The sequence below is a fragment of the Haplochromis burtoni genome, unplaced genomic scaffold (genome assembly GCF_018398535.1).
Source record: "Haplochromis burtoni strain Fernald_Lab_line unplaced genomic scaffold, NCSU_Asbu1 Contig_759, whole genome shotgun sequence".
Lineage (NCBI taxonomy): Eukaryota > Metazoa > Chordata > Actinopteri > Cichliformes > Cichlidae > Haplochromis > Haplochromis burtoni.
The window spans coordinates 172923-182960 of NW_024583120.1; the positions used below are offsets into that span (position 1 = coordinate 172923).

Genomic DNA, 10038 nt, shown 5'->3' on the forward strand with positions numbered 1-10038 from the left:
TGTCTGTGTGTGTGTATGTCTGTGTGTGTGTGTGCGCGCACAGCTGCCTCTGTGGGGACCAATGTGAGTTTTAGGTCTTTAGAGTGAGGGCGTTTTCAAACTTTTAAAGGGCTGTTTCAGAGTTAAGTCTAGGTTTTAGACATAAGTTCTGAAACAGTCTGCCAATGGCGGTCCCCGTGAAGACAGGTGTGCAAAAGTGTGTGTGCGCTTTATATCGACAGGCTTTTGGGGTTGACCACCCGGCCGATAAAGAGCAGCGCCCCTGAGGTTTCATCCCGGATCAGGTAGAGGAAAGGGCGGTCCACTCGGTATGTCAGGTGGCTTGCCGTTGTGTCGCTCGGGTACTGATTCCCCTCTGGCGCCGTCTCCATCGTGACCTTGTGATTGACAGAAATAAGTTTGGCAGCCTGAGTGGAGATTTTCTCCAGCTCCGGGTTGTCTAGCCATTCAGAGAGACCTGCCGAGAGGGAGAGGAGGACGACCATGTTAATCAATCAGCAGAAAAAGCCTACACTACTACGGCTTCATGAGTGGGTTTTTTCCCTGAATGAACAGTTCGGCATTGATATATAAATACTAGTATGCTCCTATATTAGAACCCTCGAGTAAAAAACGTGGTGGATGAAACTGACCAAGGTCGCCGAGCAGCGGCAGCAGGTCTGTGGAGTAGCTGAGCTTCAGGACGGGCAGAGTAATGGACACTTTGGCAGGAAGTAGCGTCATGGAGAGGTCCTGGACAAACTCAGAGGTCAGACTCTCCTCCACAAGGGTCATGTTGGAGGTCACATCCTCGGGCAAGAAGATGAACATGCTGACATCGTCCTGCATCTGGATCTGAGCGATCTGAACGAGGAGAAAAACATGAAGAAATGTGCTGCAGTTACGCTACTGTAGCCATCGTTCGGAGACAGCTGCCGTGAATTCTTGTTTGATTTTATTTTTAAACTTAATAAGAAATGTCTGTCAAAGACCTGATAAAACTATTTTAGTCATTTAGCTCTATCCACTTCTATTCATTAAGTATAAGCTCATTAGTGCCCCCTACTGCATCTACAGCTGAACTGCAGAACTATTTTTGTACAATGGGATGAATGAAAGGAAGTAGAATGGCTCTGTTAGATCTGCTCTGCCATCATCGGGAGCTCAGCAGCGTTTTCCTCTCTGCCTTTGTTTTTAGTAATAAATATCAACCCTGTATTATTTTTTCCTTCGTAAAAAATGGGATTCTTTTGCATTATCAGTAAAGTCCATTTAAATTTGTATAAATGTCCTTGGGCGAGACACTTCACCCGTTGCCTACTGGTGGTGGTCAGAGGGCCCGGTGGCGCCAGTGTCCGGCAGCCTCGCCTCTGTCAGTGCCCCCCAGGGTGGCTGTGGCTACAATGTAGCTGCCATCACCAGTGTGTGACTGGGTGGATGACTGGATGTGTAAAGCGCTATGTAAATACAGGCCATTTACCATTTAAATGAAACTGGATAATAACCTGCTTCCGTTTAAAGCTATTCATCATGCTCACCGTGCAGCCTAAGTCCGAGTCAACTCCCATCTTCACTGGGTAGTTATCCTGTTGCATCATGGGAACGCGCACAGGTGCTGCGCCATCCACCTGGAAGTTTTCCAGCCCTCCACTCTGAGCGAACCGAGTCGTCCACTTCCCTGTTAGGACAGGAAACTAACCCATTATTCATCATGGCTGAAACTCACTTTGAGGATCAGTCACTTGTCAGAACCTGTTCATGGCTTCAGTGGCAGAGGACATGGATACACAACCATACACTTTGAATTTGTTTCATCTTTTCCAAGATTCGCTAAACAGATAAAGGTCACTTTGTAGCAGCGATCGGTCTATAGTCAGCTCTCTGAGTTAGTCTCATTCCTAAAAACTTTAGTCAGGTGCCCCAAAGTTCAGGTGCGTTGAACACGTGAGCCGATCACTTCACCTACACATAAACCCATACACGAGCATTTTGGAAAAAACTCTTACAGTTATCTGATAAGTAATATTGATCACTGCATCACCGTATGGATTTTATTTATATGATAATTCTAACTAATTCGTAGATATCTGTGTCTGCAGAGCTGAAGACGTACCTTTAAAGTAGGCGGCGCTCACAATGCTCATGCCGGCGGCGCGAGGGAGGGGCTTGGTCAGAAAGCGCTGTACTTTCCCGCCCGTCTGCTGAGACACCCAATCGTTGATTTCTTTCACATCTTTGGATCCTCCCAGCAGCGCCTTGGGGCGAACTCCATACTGCTGCTCCACAAGACCAAAGAACTCCTGCTTCAAACGAAGTCCTGACAACATGAGAGAACATTAGGATCTCACAGTAAAGACTCAAACACAGAGACAGCGAGCAACCACCAGGTCCACCTGGCTCCTTTACTCCAGCTCACCTCTGTAAACAACTTCATGAAGAGTTTATTGTCTCAGTCACAAATTTCAGTCCAAACATTTCAAACATTAAATTACGGTGTAAGATAAGGTGAAGGTGCTTAGCTCACTTGGCTGCATCTGATGAAACTGCAATGTCTTCTTAACAACTAAACACCAAAATCCTTTTTAGGCTTCTGATGGTTTTATTGCTCACGTTGAATTTTTCTCCTCACATTTCTACCAGAACTCTTCCCAGAACGTTGAAACACAACTGAGCCAAACACATTTTTTTTCTATGGTCATCGGGTCCGGCTCACGCACCAGACGCTGCCCCTCAGCGGGCTTCCAGGAGAAAGCCAACCAGAAATGTTGGGTTTAATGGATAAGGTCCCTAAAGAGGCAGGACTACAACTGCACCTTTTTGAAGTTTCTGTGTAACACATCAAATAAATAAGACCTTTTGTTTTTATACATCATGCTAAGCTCCTTCGGAGGAGTAGGAATGAAAACTTGACGCAGGACATAAAAAAGAAATGAGCTGAATTTGTGTTCTGTTGTTTTGGTTTAGCTGCAAAGTCACAGCTGATGTTTAGACTCCATCTCAACCCCAACGTGAACTCACGTCTCGCCAGGTACAGGCGTGCAGCGGTACTCAGGCCTTTCCCCGCCGTCCTGACTGAGGCCAGCATGTCCTTCAGGGTGTTGTGGAGCTGAGGGTCCTGCAGGGTGTGGTACCTCAGGGCCCTGTACAGCTGCCTCTGAGCATGCTCAGATCCTCCTAGAGGGACAGGAGGGCTTGTGTTAAGGTCACAAACCTCTGACACAACTGTTTTATTCACTAGAGAAACAGACGTGGGCATCACTTTTACTGTAAGAATGTCTCTGTTTTTAAATTAATATTCTCCACTAAGGCCCTCGTGTCCACCTCCTCCACACGGTGGCGGTGTTGTACAATCTTAGCTTAGTTGAAAGTGAACAGAGGAAAACTAATTGTGAAAGTATGAAAACAGACAGAATAATTCACAATGGAGAAAAAACAAAACTGTTCCCGTGACACTGACGGTGTTTTTGGGAGCAGCAAACAGAATGACCTTGAGCCAGTCTGGCCTCTGAGCTCGTACCAACACTAAAGCCGAGGCTCAGGTTTGGACTAAGTTTGTGTGTTTGTGTCTTCACCCATGGACAGCTGAGTCAGCGCCTCGGACACGCTGAGCGGGGACAGGAAGACGTTGGTGGAAGCGTCGCGGCTCGCCAGGACGCGGAAAAGGTTGTAACCGAAGTCGGAGGTGGCAGCACCCATCTTTGTAGTCGGAGTCGTGAAGAGCTCCATGTGTTCCTCCTCTCCGGCTGCCTCCTCGCCGCCGGTGTCAGACTGCAACGGACCAATGATGGAAAGATTTCATGATTAACTGAACTTTTAAAACTTCGTGCCACTGATAACTCTCAGACAGACAGGGCTCCTCTGAAGCAAACATCATGTGGATGGCAGCAAATGTTGCTCATAAACCCGTGAAGCTCTTTTTGAACTGAGGGTGGTCTCAGCCTGTGCAGCCACCTCTGGAAAAACCCAGAAACCATTCTAATGTTTGTCAAACCACGTCTTCATTGATCTACCCTGAAGCGTCAAAGCTCGTCCTTGAGGGCATGGTGAGGTGGTATTTTTACACACAGTCACATCACTAAATTACCTCATCAGCTCTGAGATTTTCCACCAATGTTTCATCTTCGTGGTGTTGATGTCGCAGCTTTTTAAGGCATGTTGCTGCCATCAAATTCAAACATGTTTTAAAATTCAAAGTCCGAGCCACAGACTGATTAAAGATGGATGTAGCTTCCAGTAAAGGTATCTGAAATCTGCGCTCTTTCTAAAGGCCACCAGGGGGCGACTGTCTGCAGAGGGACTGCGCTGCAGAGACGTCTGACACTTTATGGGCGCGTTCGCTCATTTTAAGTCTGTCTCGTGGTTTAGATTAGTTAGCCAATCAGTGTGCGGCTTTACAGTGAGAATAGGAGAGAGCGAAGACGCTCACCTCGAGGCTTCATAAATCAAACCAGTGGGTGGGGTAACGTTGGATACATCCATCTTTTTTACTGTCTGTGGCTCCAGCGTTCTGGCTCTGGGGATGTAAATTACATAACTGAGGAAGCAGAAGCCTAGAAAATATGTGCAGATGGCAGATGTTGATACCTGAGCGTCACAGAAGCTCAGCACGACTCCAAACAGCAGCAGGAAAGTCGTTCCCTTCATCCTGAAATCCAAACAAAAGGAAACAAGTTTTCACACATTTCCTCAAACAGTGAAGAAAATGAACCATATTTCATCACACAGCTGCTGTTCCTCAGGCAGGGATACCCTCTGCGCCAAACCAAACGCCCCTAATTTCTCCATAAGTGCAAAGAAAGGCTGAGCCAAACCAAGTCCAGAGGACGAGTAAAGAAAACAAGTTCAGCCGCCACAGAGGCTACAGAGACGAAATTATCCAAAACAAAGACACAATTCAAAGACAAAGATTAGAGTCAGAGCCAGAAAACCTCCGAGCTGTGGAAACTCTGTGAAGTTTATAGCAGGTTATGTAACAAACTCTGAGCTGCTCATCGGGACACAAATCATGATCTCAGGTCTGAGCTCAGCGTCCATGAAAGAGTAAGTCTGACACACACAACCCCGTTCAGCTGTCTTAGTGAGGACCTTCAGTGACATAATGCTTTCCCTAGCCCCTGACCCTGAACCTGACCATAACCTAATTGTAACCCTGACACTAAAACCACATTTTGAGCCTCAAAAAGGCTTCAAACTTGTGAGGACCGGTGTGTGTGTGTCCTCACAAGTGACTGTTGGTTCTCACAAGTATAGTAGGATGCAGATTTTGGTCCTCACAAAGATAGCTAGACAGGAACACACACACACACGGCCTGCTTTGTTCCACACACATCTGGACCTGGTGCTTGTACTTTTACATAAACAGAGGTCTGTCATTTGAACCTAAAACCACACACACACACCCACACACCACAGGCCTGATGGAAAACCCAGATGCTTTCTTCTTCTTTAACCTCCTGATCGTCGCAGTGTGTCTCATCTTTTCTTTCCTACAGCTTCATAAACTCAGAGATAACATGTCGTCAGTGAGATCGTTTAAACGTTTATGAGAGAAATAAAAAAATCTTTCAGATCATCTCAAACTGGTTTCTTGGAGATGTGAGACGGGGAGTGACAGGAAGCGCGAGCCCGTGAGTCCGAGGTCAGGGTTAATGAAAACTGCAGCAGAGATCTCCAAAAGTTGATTCTTCATCTGGACGTAGCGCTTTGTGGGAGATCTTATACACAGGACATTTGCATGATGACTGAAACCAGCCCACTGAAGGAGGTCAGGTCAGAGTTTGTTACATAACCTGTGAGGTCAGGGCTGGTTTCAGTCATCATGCAAATGTCCTGTGTATAAGATCTCCCACAAAGCGCTACGTCCAGATGAAGAATCAACTTTTGGAGATTTACTTTCCTGGATGATTGAGATGCATCAAAATGCAGCAGCACTGAGGGCTGGGTGAGCTGTACCTAATAATTTGTCCCTCTAGTGCGTGGATAAGAATACCTGCGCACGCGCCCCGAGATACACAACAGTGTTTCTGCAGAACGACACACGTCAGTGTAAACGGGTGCAGAGAGGTGACGTCGTTGACGTCTCAACCTGGACTACTGTGTGTGTGTGTGTGTGTGTGTGTGTGTGTGTGTGTGTGTGTGTGTGTGTGTGTGTGTGCGTGCTCGCGCGCTAATCCCCCCGCCCCTGCAGACCAGCTGACTCAGCGCGCTCCCGTTCCTGCACTGACTTGTCTCCGGTCCTCACTGGAAAGTTTCTTCATTGGCTGTTTGTGAACTCTTTGATATCACATCAGGGATTTTTAAAGTCCAGGTCACTAACCTGAACATATTCCACAGTGAAATATTTTTCTTGGCACGAAATTCTTTACAACCCCAAATATCTTCAAACCTGCAAACTTATTAAAAATCATCCGTTTTATCCGAACAATGAGAATTTAGAAAAATTAAAAATGTCCTTACAGACCGAAGCTGATGATCGTCTACTTGGTTTTAGTGACTCTGACCTGCTGCTCTTATATAAGCTGCTGAGTGGAAAAGCCCAGACTGGCTGCTGAACAGGAGGAAAAACGCAGCGTGTCTGAGAAACAGCAAGTTTTTCACAAAGTCTGAATCAAAGCGCTTTGAATCCTGCAGAAAACCTCCCTGTGCTTCATGTCTGAGCTGCGCTGCTACGAATACGTTCAAGTTTTACACTTTTTATTCCAGCTGGCGCAAATAAAACGATGCAAAAAAAAAAAGTTCAAATTTGTGCGTAAAAAGCGCAGAAATGCATCTAGTGCAGCGAGAGTCACTCACCTCTCTGCTCCACGTCGATCAGCGTCCCTGCCAGCTCAGAAAGTGAGTCTTCCACCCCGCTGACGCCTCTTGTCTCGGCACCCTCAGCGGCGCGCATCCAGCTGCTGCCAGCAGAGGCAGCGGGAGCGCGCATAGATCCAGAAAAAAACGAAGCTTAAAAAATTCTGGTATTTAATAAAAAGTGTAAGCACCTTAAAATAACTGAAGTTTTGAGAGAACACAAAGAAACAACAGCTCAGGAGTGTTTCAGAGAAATCAGCTGACGTGAAGCAAAGACTGTAGATGAAAGATGTATATGATCATGTGACACCACCCGATGGTTTCTGGCCTCCACACGTCTCTGTGCACGTTCTTGTGCCTGTTTGTGGTCCAAGTGCTGTTCAAACACAAAGTTTGCATCTACATAAAAAAAACCTTTTACCCAGAGTGCATTTGAATCAAAAGAATGAAAACTGTCAGTTATATTATCTGAACACTGCTGTCGTCCAGGATGTGACATATCTCCACCACTGTTTTTAAGATAAGATAAGATAAGATAAGATAGCCTTTATTAATCCCACATGTGGGAACTTTGTTTGGAGATGTGAGGTCCTGCTAGCAGATAAAAATCTGTCATCTGTTCCTGAGCAAACCCTCAAACTTTGGTTAAAGCACCTTCTTCACCTGTGACTGATCTGGCTGTCTTTATTCTACTACATGTCCCACTGTTGTTTTATTTTGGTTTATTAAATTCATTGTTTCTGCACAGTGCTGCTGAGCGCCTGAAGGTCATGGGCAGCCAGTGATTTTCAGCCTCATCCTGTGCGTAAAGAGATTTCTCCAGATTGTTCAAATCTTTTGATGATATAATATACTCTGATCAGATGTTCAGTTTTCACTGTTAACGTTGATGAGCACTACTCTGTAGCTGTATTTGTAGATGTTTAGATGCAGTTTTTGTAGATTAATAAACCGTCTACTGACCTACTGAAAATGAACCTGATTGGCTGCCCATCCATCCATTTCTTTACTTGTTACTTTTGTTTCTTTTCCAGCATCTTTCATTTATTTATTTATTTTTTGCCACCATCCCAACTTTTAGTGTCGATAATATTTTTCATGCAATGTCTCTCTTTCAACATCTGATATCAAATCATTGCGGCCTGTTTGTTATACAGAGTCTTGACTTTGCACTTCTGTGACCTGACAATGCAGCGAGTCAATGACAGCAATAAGAAAACCCTGTTAGTGTGGCTAATGTGGCTGCTAGCACCACAACATATAACATACTGATGCTATGTGACAAATCGTAGGTATGTTACATGTTCAAAGGCATGAGAGCCACTAAATGTGACAAATCATCGGTATGTTATGCATTGAGAATGAGAATGCTCTCGCTAGCATTGATAAGGAAACTAATGATCTATAAAAACTGTACCGTGTGTGACTAACTGCCTCCACTAAACTGTGAGCCTGCTACTTTCCTTCTCCTTTGTTCTGTCACTCACACTGGATGTTGATTAAGTTAAATTTCTGAAAAAATCTGTTTCTGTGTTTTGAGACAACAGAACGACTGACAGATTACTTTAAAGTAACCTGTAAACTACAGGAAACATCATTAAGATGCACAAGAGACGTAAGCCAGATTTTGAAACTATGCCAACATTCATTCTTTCAGGTCAGTTCAAAGCTGCATACACAGAAAGTGGCTGGTAAAGAACCAAGTACATTAAAACTTTGAAACCTGCAGCATACAGGCATTGTACAAAAAATCATCTGTAGGTTATTTCATGATAAAATGTGAATTATACATTCTGGGTGTGTGTGGGTAATTTTTACTGTGTAACAGGTGTGTTAGCTTTTTTGTTTATTCCACTTCATCTCTTAAAATAAAATCAACACACTAAAAATGAAACTTCTGTAAGAAAACAACATTCATGATGCACAATTTTGTGGAAAACGTTTTTTTTTTTGTATCAAACAACTTTTATGAATTTGTGTGTGAAGCTCTGAAATGCACCAGCAGTCACTGAACACTTCATCAGAAACCTAAAATGTTTTAAAATGTCATTGTTAAAAGTTTTTGCATGAACTTTTTGGAACAACCGATTCCTGCATCTGTATTTTTTGTTAATCTACAATAACTTGTGAACACCAGGCGCTTCCTCTGCTGTAATTCTAAGTGCACTTTCATATCAGATGCGGTATGCACCGCACTCACCGCTACCTAGAAAAGTTCAACTTTGAACTTTGACCATGCACGTGTACTCACGCTGCCGCGCTGGCGCTTTCCTTGGCACAGCAGGAAACCGTTATTGTGCAGTGCAAACAATAGAACTGAATGTGTTTCAGAGCACAGCGCTGCATGTGCTGCTTCCAGCGTGAAAGGGCCTTAAATCTGCTTTAAAGGGAAAATGACTGACACTTTTGAAAATAAGCTAATTTTGCTTTACAGAGGAGTTAGGATGAAACAAATAAGACATGAAGTATAATTAATGAACTTTAGAAGTGCTTTTACATGTATATTGATTTCCAGTCCCTTACTGTAAGCAAATCTAAATTGTTTGTTTTCCCAAAATAAAATCTTTTCTTTAACTTTACACAGTTCAAAACTCAGGGAAGTCTATAGTACCATTCCCATTACCAGAGATGGGTTTGTATGACTGCTTGTTGTGGGACTCATCATTCAGCATGGGGTTGTCGGGGGCAGGGTTTGTGACGATGCCCATGAAGAGGGGGGTCAAGGAGGCGTCATCGACGAGAGCAAAAAGAAAAGGGGAGTTTACAGAGAACATGGAGACTGAGCGCATGGAGGTTACAACGGTGGTGGCCGAGGCCTCGACACCTTCTTCACTGAGTTCTATTGTGCTGGCGTGCCGGATGCCGGTCACCGTGAGGGGCTGGTCCGATATCCCAGAGAGGTCAGGACCAGAGAACAGAGAGCCAAGGCCTGATAGATACAATGAGAGAGAGAGAAAAATGTCAAACGCTTGCAGACTAACAAGTTTTGGTCAGTCCCTGCAGGTAACAACAACTTGTGGAACCACACAATTTCATAAGTTTGGCTCTTTTTTTTCATTCTCAGGACCAAAATGAATGCTGAACTGGAGTAATAGTCAGTTGGCGGTTGTCGGTAAAATCAAGGTCGTTAAGTCTGACGTTACCAGCCATGTCTGTGCCCAAACTCCGCTGCAGGTCCCAAAATCAAACGAACACTGCTGGATCACTGACAGTTGAAAAACTGTCTAAATTCTTTCATCTGTAATAAAATGATCACTGTGGCTGCTC

The 10038-nt window shown here is 44.5% G+C and overlaps 2 protein-coding genes across 2 annotated transcripts; both read right to left on the reverse strand.

Annotated features, from left to right (window-relative positions):
* Window positions 1–6897, reverse strand: serpinf1 (serpin peptidase inhibitor, clade F (alpha-2 antiplasmin, pigment epithelium derived factor), member 1). Its single transcript, XM_014330298.2, has 8 exons — window positions 6772–6897; window positions 4564–4624; window positions 3552–3747; window positions 2998–3153; window positions 2093–2296; window positions 1518–1657; window positions 633–843; window positions 1–457 (listed from the first exon to the last, which is right to left on the reverse strand). The coding sequence occupies exons 2-8, from the start codon at window positions 4621–4623 to the stop codon at window positions 210–212; spliced, it is 1215 nt and encodes a 404-aa protein (XP_014185784.1). The 5' UTR covers window position 4624; window positions 6772–6897; the 3' UTR covers window positions 1–209.
* A 1495-nt stretch (window positions 6898–8392) lies between these two features.
* serpinf2a (serpin peptidase inhibitor, clade F (alpha-2 antiplasmin, pigment epithelium derived factor), member 2a) lies at window positions 8393–9701 on the reverse strand (the record flags this gene model as incomplete). Its single annotated transcript, XM_014330297.1, is given in 1 exon segment — window positions 8393–9701. A coding segment is annotated over 1 exon segment (345 nt), but the record flags the coding sequence as incomplete, so codon positions are not given.
* Window positions 9702–10038: the final 337 nt, after the last annotated feature.

Excerpts from the sequence above, each read along its gene's own strand:
- serpinf1 (XM_014330298.2), bottom strand. The coding sequence starts at position 4,623 with ATGAAGGGAACGACTTTCCTGCTGCTGTTTGGAGTCGTGCTGAGCTTC. Across the intron at positions 2,297-2,997 it reads ACGCCTGTACCTGGCGAGAC|GACTTCGTTTGAAGCAGGAG; the intron begins GTGAGTTCACGT and ends TCATGTTGTCAG. Across the intron at positions 458-632 it reads GCCGCTGCTCGGCGACCTTG|GTCTCTCTGAATGGCTAGAC; the intron begins GTCAGTTTCATC and ends CCCTCTCGGCAG.